This window comes from Vitis vinifera, chromosome 17 (genome assembly GCF_030704535.1).
Source record: "Vitis vinifera cultivar Pinot Noir 40024 chromosome 17, ASM3070453v1".
NCBI lineage: Eukaryota > Viridiplantae > Streptophyta > Magnoliopsida > Vitales > Vitaceae > Vitis > Vitis vinifera.
Window position 1 is genome coordinate 4,849,029 of NC_081821.1, and position 21,084 is coordinate 4,870,112.

The 21,084-nt window shown below is 36.3% G+C and overlaps 1 protein-coding gene across 2 annotated transcripts in view; it reads right to left on the bottom strand.

Annotated features, from left to right (window-relative positions):
- Window positions 1-17,582, bottom strand: part of LOC100266355 (transcription initiation factor TFIID subunit 2) — a 67,135-nt gene extending 49,553 nt beyond the window's left edge. For both annotated transcript variants that reach the window (XM_010665239.3, XM_010665238.3), the window contains exons 1-4: window positions 17,340-17,582; window positions 16,512-16,845; window positions 8,265-8,410; window positions 8,096-8,162 (exon numbers count right to left, since the gene is read on the bottom strand). In XM_010665239.3, coding sequence (XP_010663541.1) covers window positions 8,096-8,162; window positions 8,265-8,410; window positions 16,512-16,845; window positions 17,340-17,464 — 672 coding nt within the window. In that variant the 5' untranslated portion in view covers window positions 17,465-17,582. The remainder of the gene's footprint in view (window positions 1-8,095; window positions 8,163-8,264; window positions 8,411-16,511; window positions 16,846-17,339) is intronic.
- Between the last annotated feature and the right edge of the window lie 3,502 nt (window positions 17,583-21,084).

Below are 21,084 nucleotides of genomic sequence, written 5' to 3' on the forward strand. Positions count from 1 at the left end.
TGGGGCATAAGGGAGGAGAACTTTTTGTGACACCAATTAAGAGCAGCTAAGGTATCTTAGCTGGGCCCTTGTATGCATGTGAAGTCATACATGCGCATGGAAAATATGCATACATGAGCATGGTAAATATGATACATGAGCATACTAAATATACATATATGCACATAGCAACGTCAATGGGCATTTGCCGATTTTCAAAAATTCCATTAACTAACAAATTATGATAAAGAAGAAGGTTGAGTAAGCGATTGAACTCAAGAAAAAAATTCACTTGTACCCTTGATGATAGACCATAAACCTTGAGGAAGACCCTGGAAGTGTGGTGAGCGAGGCCCGCAAGCATAAGGATTGATTTAACCAAGAAAGGAAGTAGATTAGTATTTATTATTATTAATTTATTATTATCGATGTATCGTGTGTCATAATTCTTTTCCTCAATGGGAGAGAGAGAGCGAGATCGCGATGGCGAGGGGGGTGAAGATAGTGAGGTGCCTCGAAGAAGAAGGAAGGAGAGCAGCTTCGTAGTGGAGTCCAAGGTGTTCGAGCTCACGTTAGTAGAAAGAAGAGGAAAATCCCAAATCTACATCGTGGAGAGAAAGAGGGGGGTCTCGTCTTGGGTTCGAGTGGGAGCGGAGAGTTTAGGGTTTCTCTTGGAAGGTTTAAATCACTGCATAAAGAACGAGAAAGAAGGAAGTTGGGAAAGGGAATGGAAGGAAAAGGGGAGATCTTACTCCCTGTTGCGAAGTGCGACTAAAGCGGGGTGTTTTCTCCGGCTAGGGGTAGTCGATTCGGAGCGAAAGCAATACAACATTTACATTCCAAAAGGTAGAGGAGAAAAAGAGGGATGGGTTTCTATGGCGGAAAATCTACAACTAATGGGAGGATCAATCGGTAGAAAGGACAACATACAAGAAGAAAAGGTTGTTGGGAAACTTGCTTTGGAGAGAACGTACGCGGAAGTGGTGAAGAGGCCGAGATGTAGGGATAAAAATTCAGTCAAAGTGGAGGTACGAAGGGAGGAAATCCACAGAAATTTGCAGAAATTGGAACATTGCATCGTTGGGAGTTGGAACCCTAGATCAGATGGAGGAGAGGATTTGAAGAAATTGGGGAGATTATTGGTGAATTCTTAGGGGATGAAAGGAAAATTAGGGTTGGCAAGACTGGAGAAGAGTAGGATTTTGTTGGAATTTGAATTCTTGGATGAAGCCAAACGCACTCTCTTTTCAGGGGAGCGAATGATGGGAGGGCTTCATTTGAGACTTGAGAAATGGCGCCCTAGGAGCGGCTGTCGGGATGAGGAGGAATTAAGAAACGAAGCCTGGGTCAAAATTGTTGGGCTACCAGTCTCGATGTGGGACCCGACCATTTTGAGAAGGGTGAGGGATGAGTGTGGTGGCTTCATTGCCATCGACCCTCAGACGGAGAAGTTGGAGGAGCTCCAATGGGCTCGGATCTTGGTAAAGACGAACGGAGAATTTATGCCGAGCATACTGGAGATCGGTGTTGAGGAGGATGTTTACTCCCTTATTCTAAGGTGGGAGCTTAGACCGTCTTTGAGGAAGGCCAGGGTAGACAGTTGTGAAACGATCAGTCGAAAAAGTGGGGAGGTTAGGGGTGACGAATTCTCACGCGCTGGCTCGCGCGTGGAGGAAGATTCTGATTTCGAACGGCCCGAGGCACTGTATTTGTCAGCTGAGGGGATGGGCGTGCAGGAGAGGGGTTTGGGTCGGGAGGTGATCGCAGACCGGGCCCAAGGATCAGCAACCATGGGCTCATTGAAAAGGGCCTGTGGGCTGTGTTTGCAAAGTCCATCAATGGACCTAAAGTTAAAAGGAGTGGTGGCTGAAGTTGCCGGGCCAAAGGCTGGACCATCCAAGAAATGGGCTATTGATGAGGCTGGCCCAATGCCTGATGGACCAACTAATCTGGATGGGGCTAGACCAGACAAGCCCACGACCCAAGGCACAGTCAAAGGCCCCTAGGAGAAGGCCTGTCTTCTGGAATGTATAATAGCCAGAAGCGGGAGGTTCTCAGAGGCAGAACAGTTAGTTTCCTAGGAGACAGAAGGCCTAAGGAAGCAAAAAGCGAAAGCTATTCTCTCAGCAACAGACAAGGCTCTGGTAGAGGAAGCCATGAGGTATGGTTTTGTTTTAAAAACAAGGGAAAAAATGGTCTATGGGTCACCTCATCTTATTTCTTATTCTTTTGATCGGGCTCCGGAGGGAGAGTATTACGATCGCTCTGGGGTCTTAGGGGAGGTAACTGGGATCAATGATGAAAATATCGGTAATCACGGATATATCGGTACTTCGATTTTACAGATATATCGGATATATCAGAGATATATCGGCGGATATTTTGGAAACAAATATCGATTAACCTAAAATTGATCAAAATTTATAAAAATATAAGAAAAACTTCATAAAAATGTAATTAAAAGTATAATGATATTTTTAAATTATTTTATTAAATGATTTTATATATGTATAATATGATTTATCATATTTGATAATAATATTGTATGTGCTAATAAAAAAACTATAAATTTCATAAGTATATATTTATTATTAAATTATATCAAATATTATTCATAATAATATTTGTGATATTTTATTATAATATGTCTAATTTTAAAATATATTTAATATTAAAATTATAATTTATTTTATTTAATTGTATTAAATGATATAAAATAAATGATAGTATATGTATAATTTTTAATACTTAATTAACATATTAATGATATTAAAAACACTATAAAGAAAATTATCACGATAATTTTTATATTTTTGGTATTCAAATAGATGAAAAAAATTTATTTAATTATAAAATAATTATAATTAATTTGTTCTTTAAAACATTTTTTTAAAATTATGTTTATATGATGAATTTGACTTTATATATATCAAGGAGCAAAGTTGCCCCAGCGGTTGGTTCATTGCCAACCAAACCTTTTGGCTGGGGTTCGAGCCCCCACGACGGAAATCTTGAGGCATTTTTAAAAGTTTGACCGCACAGACCGCATTGACCCTCATTTGACCGCCCAAATTATCGCAATATATTGAAGATAAAATGATAAAATGCTAATAAATCCCGAGAAATAGGTGAAATTCATGATAAATTGGTAAAATATCGTGAAACCGATATTTCTCTTCCATATATCGTGTCGAGATGCTCTGATACTCGATATTTTCCTCCCTGATCGGGATTGAGAATCCATTGGGATTGTTAACTGAAGTTGGGCCCGGAGAGAATGGCAATGGCTGCTGGGACTTGGTAGAAATCACTAGTGTCAGTAACAAGGTTAGGGGTGTGAAATGGGACTCAGATATATCCGAGCCTCAAGATATCAGGAGCGAGAAAGAGGACAGATGGGAGGAAAGTAGTTTGGCGAAATTCAGTCACTTCTTGGGTTTTTCGACAGAGGGTCTAGAAAAGGAAATTCTGAGCTTTTTGATCAAAATAAGAAAGAAACGGGAAAGGATTCATAGCAAAGAGTTGTTGGAGAAGTCAAAGTTCGAAAGGGAGTTAAAGAGGTTGGAGTGTTCAGTTAATTATGAGAAGGTGAATAAGCAGAAAGGCCCATCACAGGGCAAAGGGTGTCAAATTGCAATAGATCAATGAAGCCAAAGTTGTTAAGTTGGAATGTGAGGGGAGCAAATGACAGTTTCAAAAGGAAAATCATTAAGACTTTCATAAGGAATCAAAAGGTTGATTTACTGTGTATTCAGGAGACAAAAATCCAACCAATGTCGGAGGGTGTGGTGAGAAGCTTAGGTTCAGGGAGATTCTTAGATTGGAGGGCTTTGGATGCGGATGGGGTAGCGAGAGGCCTATTGCTTTGTTGGGATAAAAGGTCGTTGGAAATATTGGATTGGGAGGAGGGTCAATTCTCTCTATCTTGCAGATTCAGGAATGTGGAAGATGGGGTTGTTTGGGTGTTCACGAGAGTCTATGGTCCTTTCACCAAAGAGGAAATGGAATGCTTGTGGGAAGAGTTTGGGGCCATTAGAGGAATTTGGGAAGATCCTTGGTGCTTAGGGGGTGATTTTAATATTACTTTATTCCAAAGAGAAAGAAGCAAACAAGGGAGAATAACCTCAACGATGAGGAGGTTTGCTCATATTATCGATGAGTTAGGATTGGTGGATCTTCCACTGCAAGGGGGAGTGTTTACTTGGAGCGAGGGTCTTAACAATCAGTCATGGGCTAGACTGGATAGGTTTCGTGTGTCTCCTAGTTGGTTAGATCATTTCAGTGGCGTGCTCCAAAGAAGACTGCCCCGGCCTCTTTCGAATCATTTCCCTGTCCTCCTAGAGGGTGGCGGGCTAAGAAGAGGTCCCTCTCCTTTTAGATTCGAAAACATGTGGCTTAAGGTTGAGGGCTTTATAGATCTTATCCGAAGTTGGTGGAGGGAGATTGAGGTCAAAGGCACTGCTAGCTTTAAATTGGCTGCAAAGATGAAGGGGATCAAATAGAAACTAAAAGCTTGGAATAGAGAGGTTTTTGGGAATCTGGAGTGCAATAAAGTTTCAGCTTTGCAGTAGGTGGAATTCTGGGACCGGATGGAAAGTGAGAGAAGACTGTCATTGGAGGAAACAGAATTAAAAAATGAAGCAAATGAAATTTATAAAAAATGGGTACTCATGGAAGAAACCCATTGGAGACAACTCTCAAGGGAGTTATGGCTAAGGGAAGGGGATAAAAATACAGGTTTTTTCCATCGTATGGCAAACGCCCATCATAGAAATAACTCCCTAGATAGAATTAAAATTAATGGGGTGTGGCTTTCAAAGGAGCAGGAAGTGAGGGAAGGGGTTGCTAATGCCTACCAGCAAATGATCTCTGAAGATTCTGGTTGGAAGGCGGATATTGGGAGGCTTCAATTAGAACAAATAAGCCAGCAAGAAGCAGAGAATCTGGAGATCCCTTTTTCTGAAACTGAGGTCCATTCGGCTTTGTTGGAGATGAATGGGGACAAAGCCCCTAGGCCGGATGGCTTTACTATGGCGTTTTGGCAAAGCTGTTGGGATTTCGTTAAAGAGGAGATCTTGGAAATGTGTAAGGAGTTCCATGAGCAAAGCTCATTTCTTAAGAGCCTCAATAATACTTTCCTGATTCTGATTCCTAAGAAAGGTGGGGCTGAGGATCTTGGGGATTTTAAACCCATTAGCCTTTTAGGGGGGGCTGTATAAACTACTGGCTAAAGTGTTGGCTAACAGACTCAAGAGAGTGTTAGGTAAAGTGGTAGCCCCAACCCATAATGCCTTTATGTTGGGAAGACAAATTCTTGATGCTTCTTTAATTGCAAATGAGGTGATAGACTCGTGGCAGAAAAGAAAAAAGAAAGGGCTCATATGCAAATTGGATATTGAGAAAGCGTATGACAGCATTAACTGACAGTTCTTGTTGAAGGCCTTACAAAAAATGGGATTTGGATCAAAGTGGTTGGGTTGGATGTGGAGTTGTTTATCCTGAGCCAAGTTCTCAATCCTAGTTAATGGGATGCCAACTGGCTTTTTCCCAAGTACTAAGGTGCTATGCCAAGGAGATCCCCTATCTCCTTACCTCTTTGTTTTGGGGATGGAAGTGTTAGATGCTCTTATTAGGAGGGTTGTTGCTTGGGGTTTCCTTTTAGGGTGTAGTATTCGGGGTGGTAGAAGGCCCACCCTGAAAATATCCCATTTATTCTTTGTCGATGACACAGTTGTGTTCTGTGAGGCTAATAAAAGCACCTAACTCACTTAAGCTGGATATTATTCTGGTTTGAAGCTGCTTCAGGTCTAAGGATTAATTTGGCCAAAAGTGAAATCATCTCAATTGGTGTGGTGGAGGAGATTGATGAGCTAGCAGCAGAGTTAGGGTGTAGGGTGGGTTCTTTGCCTTCTCAGTATCTAGGTCTGCCTTTAGCGGCTCTTAACAAGGCTCATTCTGTGTGGCATGGGGTGGAAGAGAGAATGAGGAGGAGACTTGCGCTGTGGAAACGACAATATATCTCCAAATGTGGGAGAATCACTCTCATAAAGAGCACTTTGGCTAGCATGCCAATTTATCATGTCTCTCTTCCAGATGCCTAAGACCGTTGCTAAAAGGTTAGAAAAAGTACAAAGAGATTTTCTTTGGGGAGGGGGAAACTTGGAAAGGAAAGCTCATCTAGTTAATTGGGAAGTGGTTTGTGCGGACAAGAATAAGGGTGGGCTAGGCTTAAGGAAGCTAGTGCTCTTGAACAAAGCATTGCTTGGTAAATGGATTTGGAGGTTTGCTTCTGATAAAGATAATCTTTGGAAACAAGTGATAATGGCGAAATATGGGCAAGAAGGCCATGGGTGGAGGACAAAGAAGGCTAATGGGGCATTTGGAGTAGGGGTTTGGAAGGAAATTTTGAAGGAAACTGATTGGTGTTGGGATAACATGGTGTTCATAGCTGGGAAGGGTACCAAAATCAGTTTCTAGACTGATGTTTGGTGCACTAGTACAGCGCTGTCCCAAAACTTCCCTCATCTATTTGCTCTGGCTTTCCATAGGAATGCTACAGTGGAGGAGATGTGGGATCAAAATTTTGGTCAAGGGGGTTGGAATCTAAGATTTTTGAAGGATTTTAATGATTGGGAGTTGGATATGGTAGGGGAACTTGCTCTATGTTTTGAGGGGTCACAGGGGCTCTTTGGAGGAAGACTCGGTTTTTTGGAAGGGAGGAAAAAATGGACAGTTTAGGGTCAAAGAAGTGTACAGCTTGTTAGCCAATCCCAATGACATTGCCTTTCCGTCAAGTTGTATTTGGGTGGATAAAGTTCCAACCAAGGTTGCGTTCTTTGCCTGGGAGGTTACGTGAGGGAGGGTGCTTACTCTGGATAGGCTTCAAAAAAGAGGATGGCAGCTCCCTAATTGTTGTTTTTTGTGTGGGTGTGAAGAAGAAACTATAAATCATATTCTTATACACTGTATAGTGGTCAAAGTCCTGTGGAATATCGTCTTTGGGTTATCAAGTGTGCAGTGGGTCTTTCCAAAAACTATAAAGGAGGTTTTAACTAGTTGGAGGGGACCGTTTGTGGGGAAGAAAAGGAAAAAGATATGAAAATTCATACCGTTGTGTATTTTTTAGATAGTTTGGAAGGAGAGGAATAGACTAGCTTCTAGCTTCTAGGGGGGGTGTGTTAGATATTCAAAAACTTAAGAATTTTTTTGTTTGTAATTTGTGGAGTTGGGCTAGATTGTATATTGGAGAGGCGTCTCTATCCCTTATAGGTTTCATGGAGTGGTTAGCTTCCAATTAAGGTGTGGTGAGGCTCTGTTGGCTTTCTTTTTTGTTTGAGAGGTGTTAGTTGCTTTGTATACCCCGTATGCTTTGTGCCTTTTCGCCTCTGTTTTAATGCAATTTTGTTTTACTTATCAAAAAAAAAAATTATTATTATTATCGATAGGAAAATAAACTTTTGAACTAAAGAGTTAACTTCAATTTAAATGCAATATTTTATGAAATTTAACTTTCTAAGACCTAATGAACTAGATAAGTTATTAAATCTATACAGATTTAGCTTTAAGTATTTGATCAGATTTAGAATGCTAGTGTTGAAAGCTAAAGATTTAGAAACTATCACATGAGCAATGAACTTTTGATTGCAGTTCTAGAACGTGTTAAGTAAGACTTAATACATCTTTTTGTTTCGTTAAGACTTCTGAGGAAGTGCCTATAAAATTTCATAAATCCTGGAGAACAAAATCCTCTTTTCAGGATGTTTCGAAGTCCAGGGCTGTTATCAGCTCATTTTACATGAAACACACCTCAGACTTTGACAAAAATATCACATAATTAAGACCACCATTTTCTTTTCCATTTAAAATGTGTATCTCGCGCCTGTTCCCTTAACACAGAAACTGATAGATCAGCATCCCGCAAAGTTTAAGTTAACTTTTTTGTATAGATGGTCAGTACTAATTTTGAGAATATTACAACCCTAATCTGACCTCTTTGAGCATTAAGATAACAATTTTTCAGTTTTTTAATCTTCAAAAATAGGAAACCAATAGCGGAAAAAAAAAAAGCTCAATCCAGGCACTCAAATATGAAATATTGCTCTTTCATTTATCTCACCTGATAAAGTAAGCTTCCAGTGCTGACAGCCACAAGATTATGGGCCACTGTAAATTCCAGATCATAGCTGTATGGAGAATGTAATAACTAACATAAATTCATAGTAGATATCATAAATGGTCAAAGTTACGAAGTACAAATCATTAGGGCATAATCAAACAGTTAGTACCAGCAACACTGTGAAGTATCATCCATACAAGGGAACCAACAGCGTGCACGCCTAATCTGGTTATCAGTGTGTAGCACATTATCCTCAAAATGAATCCCTGTCTCTGCCCTCTCCACCCAATAGTCAACACGAACCAATTTCACATTCTGCACCCAACATCAACCTACATGAGAAACCAAAAAGAGAAGTGTAAACCTCATCACAACAATTCACATTGTCCAAATTATATTATTAACCGAATTGTGTTAGTTTAGGAGAGGAGAAAAAATAATAATGGTTCAACCAAAAATACAGCAGATTCAGTGCCCAGGGTAAAATTTTAAGTTTTGAAGAAGAGACAAATGTAATAACAGTACAACCTATAATATCAGCTGTACCCTATTCTGGTTAAATGCTAACTATAAATAAGAATAAGATGAAAGCAAAGCATGTTTGGAACCAAACTTTTTATTATGGAGATGAAATAGAGGACACACAAAGGAGCAGTCATAGAAAATCCTAACAGACACAACAAAGATGCAGCATGAACGCTGGTGTGTATATGGAAGGCAAAACACATTTTTTTATTATTTTTTGCCTCCACAAACTATTCTAAACTCTTTTTCTGGAAAAAGGATAAGACTGCAAGTCACATTTGACAAGGCTGCTGCAATGTTTTGAAGCTGTTCTGCTTTGAATATAAATATGGAGACAGCAAACTAATTTCAATGAGGTTGGTGGAGAAGGTGGGGGTAGTTTGCCTCCAGATTTTTTATGCACAGGAGGACAACTGCTGATCAGATTTGGCTCTTCTTTTGGGTGCCTCTTTTAAAAGCTTGCTTTAGGATTAGTACTGTGCTTTTTTTTCCCCTTTTTTGGATGGGCAATAAGAATTTTATTGAAAAGAACCTAACAAAAAGGGATGCATCTTGTGTATGCATGAAGTATACATCGAGTATGTAAGGCACCAATGTCTTAATCCCTGCCTAAAATGATTCAAACACATTAGATCAAAAAAGCAAAAGATATCCAAAAAGAATTTCAGTGTCACTTCCGAGTTCACCACACCCTCAAGATGTCCATGTCAGTCTAAAAACTACCTCCTGATTAAGGGAGGTGACACACATGACACTCAAAAATAAGAGAGCACCAAGAATCATAAGGCCCATGCCACCTTACAATGTATGAAAGTATAGCTAGCTAATTCCTCATCTTGATTGCAAAGGAACGCCAAGTCACAAAAATCTGATCCCATCCTTAAGTTGATCCTAAGTAAGAATTTTCTCACAAGCAATAAAATTGACTCTAGATGGCAACCAAGGAACCTAAACCCCCTTGGCAGGAAAAGAGACTTGCTCCCTCAAATTCAAAAGGCTATAAAGAGGTTGAAACAAACAAAAACAAAAAAAAGAAATGTTGTTTCTACTGACACCCATCCAAGCTATTAGTACAACCACCACAAACTAAATGCTCTAAAAAAAAAAAGCTTGCAACATTTGCAAAGCCCAATCTAGAAATTGCTCCAAAAATTAGGGGTCAACTACCTTGATCACAGTCCCCCGCTACCAAAAATCATCTACCCAGCTACCTAACCATAAAAAATAATCAAATAATAAAATAGAAAAAAGTAATACCAAATAAATGGAAACGATTCCTCCATTAGGTAAACCTTATATCAAGTGTCAAACTAAAACATCATCTCAAGATCTATATTAACAACAATAACACTTGTACAAGCTTGAAAAGCTTCCCAGCCTTTTCAACTGGCTTTACAGTGACCAACCCCATACCCTCTCTGGCTTCCTTAAGATTTGAATCCTTGCAACTATCCAAATTTGCTTTGGATAACCTTTTTCTATAAAAATATCTTTCCTTGCATTTTTTTGAAACCATTTGCCTAGTAAAGTCATTCAGCAGTTGAGAGGTTTCAAAAATATTAGCTTATAGGAAGATTTTACAACTTTCTAAGGTCTAGTAAAGTCATGTTCTCATTTGTGATTTAAAGGAAACTGCAGGTTAGAACTAATAGCATTCAAAAAGAGTTTTTAAGGGAAAGCAAGTCACATAATAAAGAGGTCCACTTGATTGGGTGAAGTGTGGTGTGCTCTAAGAGAAGTGGATGAGAGTTAGCCATTAGAAGTCTTTTAAATGTTCAATAAAGAGAATAGTTTGTAGAGGAGAGTCAAGAGAGATTACAGAGAATTGGTGTTCTAGGCTAGTTGAAGTCTTTAGAAAGTCATTATAGCAAAGAATGGGGTGTCTCTACAGAGAGAATTAGCATTTCAATTGGTAATGACTTATGAAGACATGTGATGTATAAAAACATTTGAAGGAGTGGACGAAGCTTTTTTTATTAGGAGGTGGAGATGGTTTTTTTTATAGGTAAGTGAAGTATATTGTAGACAGCACCAAAGAAACAAGGAACCAAAGGTACATAACATAAACACAAAGTGAAACAAAAGGAAAGCCAAAAAGAGAGAACACAAAAAACAACTCCCACCCTCAATAGGAACTCAACCGGTGCCCTCATCTATATACAATCTAACCCATACTAAAAGATTACTCAAAAAATAAAAAATCATTTCATCATTTGATTAGACTACTCATTTTCATGTTATTTTCAATTTCTTCCTTCCAAATCATTCAAAAAATACACAAATAAGCAGCCCTCCAAACCTTCTTACGCTTCTTTCCCCAATAAGAAAAATCAAAACATTAAGCCAACTAAAAGAGTCATTAGCCATAGAAGGCAGCACCCAAACTACACCAAACAAAGAGAAAAACAATTGCCATACAACCTTTGTTTTTGCACCAAGTAGAATGGGATTAACTGATTCTTCCTCTCCTTTATAGAGAAAAACATTTATTGACCCTCCAAAGTTGATTTAGCCTCAACACCTTTTCCTAACAAGCTTTCCAAGAGAAAAACAATAAAAATAAAATAAAAAAAAAGCTCACTTTACATGAAACCCATGAATCCAAAAATACTCCAATTAGAAAAGGAACGGGTATCCCCAGCTCCAAATATTATAGTTTTGAACTCAACCACCATCCGAGTCAACTCTATTATGATTAATTGGTACAAAAAGCCTCCACAAAAGGCATTTTCTTTGTAAGACCCTACTACAAGCCTTAATTCTCAAATTTTGCCTTGTTTTTTCCAACCAAGGAGATGTGGGCTTCCTAGATGTCTCCAATGTCAATATCTTCCACTTGGAGCCAACTAGGAGGAAAATTCAAATATTTAATCATCTAATTCAAAGGTGATGGACAATGGTAAATAAGTGGTGGCTCTCCAATCATTAAGAGAAATCCACTATATTTACCATTGTCTCTCCAATCATAATGAGAAATCCACTAACAATATAATCATTCATTGCAAGTTGTTCGATTTATGGTCTTTGAAGTTCTCCTTGTTTGGGTGGCTTGGGTCCTTGCTCAAAAGATCAAACATGTTCTTTATGGGTTAATAACAGTTTTGTGGATCAAATTTGAAAGATAACATAGAAAATGATCGTTTTATGCTTATTCTAGAAATAGAAGAAGTTTGTCAGGTTTGAAGCACAAAATGCTAGAATTGAAATAATACAAAAGGATTCTAGAAATGTGTGTGCGTGACATACACAAGTAGTCGATCATAAGGCTAGGGTTGGCTATTCCTCAAGGCTTTGTTTATTTAACCATTTATCTTAGTTACAGACGCTTTTCACATATCCTAGATGAGCTTCATTTGGGGGACCTCCCCCTAGCTAGTGGGCTTTTTACATGGAGTGATGGATTGAATAATCAGTCCTCATCTAGGCTGGACGGCTTCCTTATTTTAGAAGAATAGGAGATCATTTCTCTTACCTGACCCAGAATATTTGGCCAAGACTTATATCCAATCATGATCCCATTTTTTTAGATAAAGGAAGGATGAAAAGGGGTAATATGCCCTTTAGGTTTGAAATATGTGGCCGAAAGCAGAAGGGTTCAAAGACTTGGTGAGAAATTGGTGAGTGAGCTACAATGTTAAGGATTCATACGTTCATACCTTAGCAGCCAAGCTAAAAGCTCTAAAACAAGCTCTACAAGCTTAGAATAGATAGGTGTTCAGGAATGTTACCACCAATAAAATTGTTGCTCTAAATCAGATTGGTTTCTAGGATGTAAGGAAAGGGAAGATGTTCTTTCAACTAAAGGAAAATAAGGCTAGAGGGAGGTAGTAGAGGAGTTTAAAAAGTTGCCAGCAAGGGAAGAAGTTTTATGGAGACAAAAATCAAGAATTGTGGCCAAAAAGGAAGATAAAAATACTAATCTTTTCATAAAATGGTCAATGCTCATAAAAAAAAAAATTACTTGACTATAATAATGAGGAATGGAGAAACATTATCTAATCAAATAGACATTAAGAAGGGGGTGGCAAATGTTTTCCATAAGAACTAAAATAATGATAAATGGTGCCTATCAAAAAAACAAATTAATCATAAATGGAGAAATTTTATCCGATTATATAGACATTAAGGAAAATGTGGCAAATGTTTTCCACAGGATTCTTTCTGAGCTGGAGGTGTGGAGACCAAATATCAATAGAATGACTTTGGAACCTTAGAGCGAAGAAAGAACCAATGCTCCTAGAGATATCATTTTCCAAGAAGAAGGTCATTTCAACCTTTTCTGGTTTGTGTGAGGATAAAGACCCTAGACTAAATGGCTTCTCCAGGGCCTTTTGGCAATTTTGTTAGGACTTTTGAAGAGTAAGGCCATGGTTTTTTTGTGGAATTCTACAAACTATGCTTTTTTTAAGGAAGTTTAAATGTCACTTTTATAGTCTTAGTCCCAAAAAAATGGGCAAAAAATTTGAAAGACTTTAGACCAATCAATTTGGTGGGCAGGGGATAAACAAGATTTTAGCAAAAGTCTTAACTAACTTGAAAAAGTGGTAGGAAAAATGATTTTTTGATAGGAAACAACAATTATATGTATTGATAGAAAAAGAATTACAAAAGAAAGATAAAGAATCATCCTTCCAAAGATAAAACTAAACAACGCACTAAAAGAACAAGAAACTACACTATGAAAACTACTAGCAAACTCTCTTGGCTAGACCATCCTGTTGGAACTACACACTACTAGCCAATCTAGTTGTAAAACGTTAAGGGGAATGCCCTTAAAAACCACAGAACAAAAAGCCCAAAGAAAAGCAAGGAAATGAATGGAATCCCAAAGATTCTCTAAATTCCTAGCTATGTCCTCAAATATCCTAGCATTTCTTTCTCGCCACACAACCCAAATTAAAGCAATGCACGCATTTTGCCACAGAACTATCCCTCTCTTGGAAGTGCCAAAACCTTTATAATTGATGGACATCATGTCTGAAATACTTCTCAGAGGAACCCAATCCATCTTGGCTAGCTGAAATAATCTGTGCCACAACCCCATTGTCAAATAACAAGGTAGGAAGAAAAAATGATTTTAGATTCCCAACATACATTTGTGGAAAGTAAACAAATTTTAGATGTGACCCTCATAGCTAATGAAGTCATTGACTAAAAGCCAAGAAAACTGCATCACCGCTAATGGGGTTATATGTAAGTAGGACATTAAGAAGACATATGATCATATTAATTTAGGTTTTTTCCTAACAATCATGGAAAAATGGGATTTGATTCCAAGTGAATAAGATGGATTAAGTGGTGTAGCTCTACAACTTGTTTCTCCATTTTGATTAACGGGACTTCCATGGGATTCTAGAATCTTAAGACGAGGGGATCCTCTATCCCTATCTCTCTTTCACGTGACCATGGAGGCACCCTCCCACATAAAAAAGGCCGCTAAGGAAAGGGACTTCATAGCAGGGTTCTCAATTACTAGAAGAGCGGTGGGGATTCGAAGTGTCATATCTGTTATTTGCTTGTGACACTTAATGCCACGAAGGAGCTTAGGGAGCATTTGAGTCAAGCATTCATATGGCTTGAGGCAATCCAAGGTTTAAAGATCATTGTGGAAAAAAAAATGAGTTGATCCCAGTAAAGGGGTTGCCAATATGAAGGGACTAGAAAGGGGGGTTAGGATGTAAAGCGGGTACCCTCCCCACCAACTATTTAGGCCTTCCACTTCAAATTATCTCAAGTTTGGAATGTTGTACACTTATTCTAGCTTGTCAATTTACTTTATAACATTATTTGTCATCCTGAAAAAGATGAACTCAACATTGGAAAAGATATAAAAGGGATTTTCTTTAGGGAATTTTCTTTAGCAGGGGGAGGCTCTTGAAAGGAAGCTATATACAGTGAATTAGTGGACAGTTTGCATGGATAAGAAGACCAAGTTTGGGTTCTAAAATTTTGCCCAAGCTTAACAAGGCTCTTCTCAACAAATGGTGCTAGAAATTGCAATTTAAAGGGAATCCCTTTGAAAGTAGATGTTACAAGGAAGTATGGATATGAAGAGGGGGGAAGGTGTTCTAAAGAAGTGAGGGAACGGTATGCATTGGGTGTGTCAAAGGCAACCACAAATGAGAGGAAGATCTTTAATAGTAGAACTGGTTTTAGGATAGGCAATGGGAGAAAGATGAAATTTTGAAAGAATGGGTGGTGTAGTGACATACACCTAAGAGAGGCATTTACAAAATTATTCACCTTAGCCACCGCTAAAGATTCATGGGCAGCTATTATCATTAATATAATATATATTTTGTTTCTGATCAAACAAAAAAAAAAATGCATGGGTAGATGAAGCATGGAGCAAGATGGAGACGAGGAAGCAAGGTTGTTATAACCCCAAGTTAGGCTCATGATTGAGAGCTAGAGGGTGTGGAGGCCTTTTTAGGAGATTGCAAACAAAGACAGTTAGTGATAATATAAAGGATAAAATGGTTTACTTAAACTCAAAGAGTGGCATTTTTTTAGTTTTAATATTTGTATTCCTTTTTATCAAATGGAAGAATGAAGGCATTCCCTTCTAGTACTGTTTATAATTCTTTAGTACTATTAGGGTCAGTTTTTTCACATAGGAAGCTATGTGGGGTAGGATACTAACATTGGATCAATTCAAAGTGAGGAGCTTGAAGATATTGAACAAATGATATAAGTGCAAAGGAGAAGAAGAAATGATATATGGTCTCGTCCTCTTTCACTATCCTATGGCAACTAATTTATACTTTATTTGGGTGGGTGAGGCATTCCTAAATAAAAGATGCCTTTTTTAGCCAACATGGATCTTTTGTCAAGGAAAAAAAGGAAAAAGAAGTAGTTTGGAGAGTTGTTCCTCCATGATTATTTTGAACCTTGTAAGGGGAGAAGAATAGAAGAGCATTTACACAAGAAAAAAAAAAAAGTGGACCCAGCAATCAAACAATCTTTTATGTAAAATTTCTTAGAGTGGGTTAAACCATACATAAGTGATTGTTCTTTATCCATGATGGACTTTGTTGAGTGGTTAAGCACCTAATAAGGTGAGGGAGTTGTTTGTTATGTATCCCTCTGCCTAGTTTTGACCTTTTGGCACCCTTGTATACATCATCTATGCTTTTATGCACCCTTTAGTTAGGCCTTGTTTGTCTATTAAAAAAAAAAGGGCTCCTTAAAACAACTAGGCGTTGAGCCTTGAGAAATTGATGAGTAGATTCATATGTAAAGTAGGATATGGACGATTTTTCAAATTTCTTTTAACGATTCATATATCAATGTGCTTATGCAATGACTCAAGGAAAATTTTATAGCGCCCACAATGGAAAAATTCAAGCTTACATATATGTTTGTAACTCAATTAATGCAGCCTGAAAAATATATTACCATCATGACACATGCAAGACAAACCAGAAGAGAACTACATCCAGAGATCACATGGAAATCAGAGGATTCTCGGAGCAGCATGGGATGTATCTTGAGTTGATAGTTTAATTGTAAATTCAAAGCGTCTTGGTGCTTTCATGTTTCGCCTTCAGAATACTGATTTTCATAAGACCTAATCTTTTAGGGGGATGCATCTTAACACGATAATCAAATTCAACAGAATAGTTTTTCACATTTTAGGCATATCTGATTACCAAGCATTGCCTTTTTTGGGATGCACAATGTCAATTTCTAAATTTCTGTTTTCCCTTTATCATATTTTGTGCAATGGATCCTTATTTGAGTTTTCAACAGGTTCTCAAGCCTATATTCCTCAGTTTCACGAAAATTTTGTTTGTTTTTGTGCCTCTATATATATGTAGACATACGTGTAATCTCTAGATATGACCCAATTGAATTCATTAAATGCATCACTAATGATAATAACTATAACCTGCTTGGGTTCACCAGAGGAATGCAACCCATTCTCCAAACTCTGTTGACCTTGCTGTTCACTGGCTGACTTTTCAGGTTTACAACACATGATCAGTAAGTTTGGATCCAATTCTCTCTCAAGAGCTGAAACATACATCGAACTTGCAACGTCAGCAGCTGAACTAGCCGATAAGACCGAGCTCCATCTTTTCTCACTTTCAGTATGTTGATGATGTGGGTAAAATTCAAATTCAGTAGGCTCTCCATCAACAGACACACTCTCGATCACTAAATTTTCAGCATGTAACCCAACAATCCCAATATCCGGAACAGCAATTTCCAACTCGGTGTAACTAAAAAACAAAAAATTCAAACAAGAATACTCAGAAAAACCTGCCAACAGAAATGCAAATAAATACCAATGAATATGAATTAAAACTTTCAGAAAAATTTGTAGTAATATAACCCAATTAATCAAGCTTTATGAGCTAAATGTAATAAATTCCTTAAGAAGCAAGTCGACAACCACATGCACCTAAAACGCTCAATTATGGACAAATCCAAATCACATACAGGAACACTAAGTAGATGCACCGTGAGTTCATAATCTCCACCTTGCGCTAACTATAAATGGTTTCTGATAGTGAATCAATATGGAAAACAGAAACATCAACTAGTTGAGCTGAATTGCCCAATTCCCGAAGTCAAATCTTCACAGGGATTTGGATCAGTACAAAATCTTAAACCACCAAGCACAAAAGCATAAAAAATAGGAGAAATTTAGAGAGAGGAAAACAAACGAAGCTATGGAAAATGGAGAAGTGCGAGTGAGGAGCTTGAGACGAACCCGTAAATCCGCCGCTTGTCGATATCGATAGAAAGGCAGAGCTTTTGGTGACGAACCACGGCTCGAGAATTGGAATTCTCGGGCTTCGTGTTGTCGTCGGTCTTCGGCTTGCGAGGCTTCGCCATGGCTATGGCTTCTCTTCGAAGAGCTTGTTGTAGCGGGCGACAGGGCTTTATTTATAGGCAGCCCTTGCCCTTCGGGGGGACGCTGGACACTGCGTTAGGGGCAGCTAGGGCTCGATGTGCCCTAAGTTTGTTATTCCCATCTCAACCGTACATCTTTCTGATACGGTGATCTGAAGGCTGACGTGAGGTTTTGTTCCACGTGTTATGTGGAATCATTTCCACTGAATCCCTCCCTGTGATGATATTCCTGTTTTGCCCCGGTAATATATGCTCAACATGACACGTCACGAATCCGACGTTTATGCTGAGGTCGTCTTTTCCCTCGGTAAATCTCTCCTAATCGGTAGTTCTTTTCTTTTAAAGGCTAAACCACCTTTATTAATAATTATTCCTTCAATACTTCTTCTATCTTTAATTCTACCACGATTAACGGTTTATCTTTAAATTTCTGCACCCTCAAAGTTTTATTTCAAGAATCAATCTATTTATTAATTTTATAGTTTATTTTATAATAATTATTTTTATTTTAAAATTTATTTGATTATTACTTATGAAAAAATTATTTATTATTAATTCATTTAATATAAAGAAAAACCGAACACTATAAATTATAAGGAGAGATACGAAATAATTGTTAATTAGGAAAACAAACATGTAAATTGTCAAATCATATGCCAAATTAATCTATCAATTTCTTAAAAGTTTTAATTTATGGATTCGCATACATATCATAATACTTAACAAATATTATATATCTTTAAATCTTTTAGAGTCACTTTCATTGAACATATAAAAAGTTTTAAAACAAAATAGTAACAATAATTAAAATGGCAGCAATTATCAAAATCAAAATAATAAAATTAAAATCAATAGAGCAATTAAAATATTTGAATTTTTTTTTTATTTACTTATGAAGACAGGTGAAATATGATAAAAAAAAAAATAGAAATATGAATAAAGATTAGGCAATAAAAATAAAGTAAAATCAAAAACAAATTTATTTAAACAAGTAGAAGTTGTATTTATTTGTTTTCAAAAAAAAAAAAAGAAAATATAAAGAAATAAAGTAAATATTAAAAAAAAACCCATAAGAAAAACAAATAAAGTAAAAACTTGATTTTTTTTTCTATATTTTTTTTATAAAATTATTAATTTTAATTCATTGATGATTTACACCCCTTCTTATTTGTGTTCAACATCACAAATTTGAAATTACTTACCACTAAAATCAACTTAAAAATCACTTGATATGTCAAAACCCAAACAACCATTTGAAATGAGCAAAATACAACTCATCATTTTTAAATTTTATCTTTTATAAAATAATTTTTTTTGAAATTGAATCATTTTCAATTAAAAATTAACATGTTAAAATAATATATATGACGATATTGCTCTAAATCAGTAGCGGCTAAATCTTGCTTATTAGGAATAGGGTATGTTATCCATTGTAATGCTTTATTTAAAGGTTTATAATTAATGATTAATCTTGGTGCTCCAAAGGTCAATAAAATTTGCTGACAAATTTCCTGATGAAATAAAAGATAAAAAACAATTGTAAAGATTTCTAAGTTGTTTAAATTATGTTTCTGATTACTTCAAAGATTTGAGAATCATTTGTGAACCCTTATACAAAAGACTTATAAAAAATGCATCTGCATAGACTGAGCATCATACTAGTTTGGTCGAAAAACGAGTTTTCAAATGATCATTTGAATTGAAGTTGACTCATTGAGGAAAGATGTAAGAAATAAGGAATTTCTTCATAATTGAACTCTGGCTCAATGAAAGCAATTTCTAAGGTTTTAGGTTTTTTGACATATTGGTTATAAGAAAATGAAGGAGAAGGAGAAGGTAATGTTTAAATAGTGTTAGGGCTAGATTGTTTCTGAACATCAATATTTTTAGGGGTTGATTTAGAAGCTTGAATAAAGCTTTTTGAAGGTTGAAAATGAGGAAAATCTGGACTCAAAACTTGAAAGGAATTTGATGTTTGTAATGGAAAAGTATATATATTATTTTATTATTTGCAATCATGATAATACGGATTTAACAGGTCTTTAGTGTCTTTTATTATGATGTATTTTATTAAGAGTGTGTTAGGTAATGGTTTTAGAAAGTGCTTTTAATTTAAAAAATATATTTGGGAAAAAGTGAAATGTTTGGTAAAATTTAGAAAATTATTTTTAAATTTTAAAAAATCATTTACAATATTGAAAAATCAATTATAATGTTTTTTGAATGAATATTTGATAAATAATTTATATATATATATTAAGAGAAAATACTTCTACTAACGAGACTCTGTGTATAAAAACTATAAATAATTAAAAAAGAAAAAAAAACACACTTTAAAGGTGTGTTTAACAGTGCTTCTGGTGTTTTTAGTAAAAATGTTTTGAGGAAAATCATATATCAAGCATTTGTTCATAAAACAATACAAGTGATTTTGTAATATTCTAAACGATTAAAAGAGTACGTTTGATAGTAATTTTATGAAGTGTTTTTAACATTTTTAACACTTAAAAGATAAAAAATTTATAATGTTAAAAATATTATAAACGCTTCCAAAATCATTGTCAAACGCACTTTTATTAGATTTTAAAAAATGTTTTTTTTAATTTTACTAAACACTTGTTTTTTTTATTTTCAAGAACATTTTTCAAAATCACTAGAGTGTGTATGGTAGTATTTTTTGATTTGAAATTTTTTTAATAGAAGTGTGTTTATTTATAAATGTTTTTAGAAAAATTACCTATAAAGTGTTTCTTCATAAAATACGTGATTTTTTTTTAAATTATAAGTGATTTTTCATATTTTAAAAATATTTTTTAATTTTTTGTCGAACATCCTTTTTTTTTTTTTTTTTTTTTTTTTTCTAAAAACACTTTTTAAGTTAAAAACACTCCATAAAATCACTATAAAAAAATGCTTTAATTATTAAAGAATCTTATAGAGCATATAAACATCGCACGGATCCACTAATTAAAGGTTTATCTATATGTTTCAAGAGCAATTGTCCCACATCGGTTTATTAAAACCCGGGAAATTATTGTATCATATGTATTGTGTATATATTACATACATGTGATGGATCACTTGATGTGTGCACATCCTTTTTATTTAAATGATGACGACGTGTGAATTTGAGAGATTTTGCGTGCCCTTTATGCCTAGTCATTCCATAGAACACTTGCCCCCATTGCCTCGCCTTTTCTAGCCTCTTCTTCTTGCTTGCTCACTTTGCTCTTGTCTTAGTGATCGAGTATTTGTGTATGATTATACAGTACAAGTGGGAGAATTGTTGGAATTTTTGTGTATGCACTTGCATGATTACATAACAATTCACTCAACGGTCAAAATTATTTTTATTGGGTGACGGATTGTGGGCCATAAACACTGCATGAAGGTCGTGGGCTCACACTTCTATATATTGAAACCTTACCTAGCCCATTGGGTTAAGGGAAGCCCGGCCCGGTAGTTTATCATGTTGGTTATAATCAATAGACACCAATGGGTGTGAGTGCTATTGATATGACACAACATTGAATCTTGAAAAAGGAATATTCTCCCAGTTAGCTGGGCATATGGGATTTCTTGTTCCAGAAATTGAGCAAAGT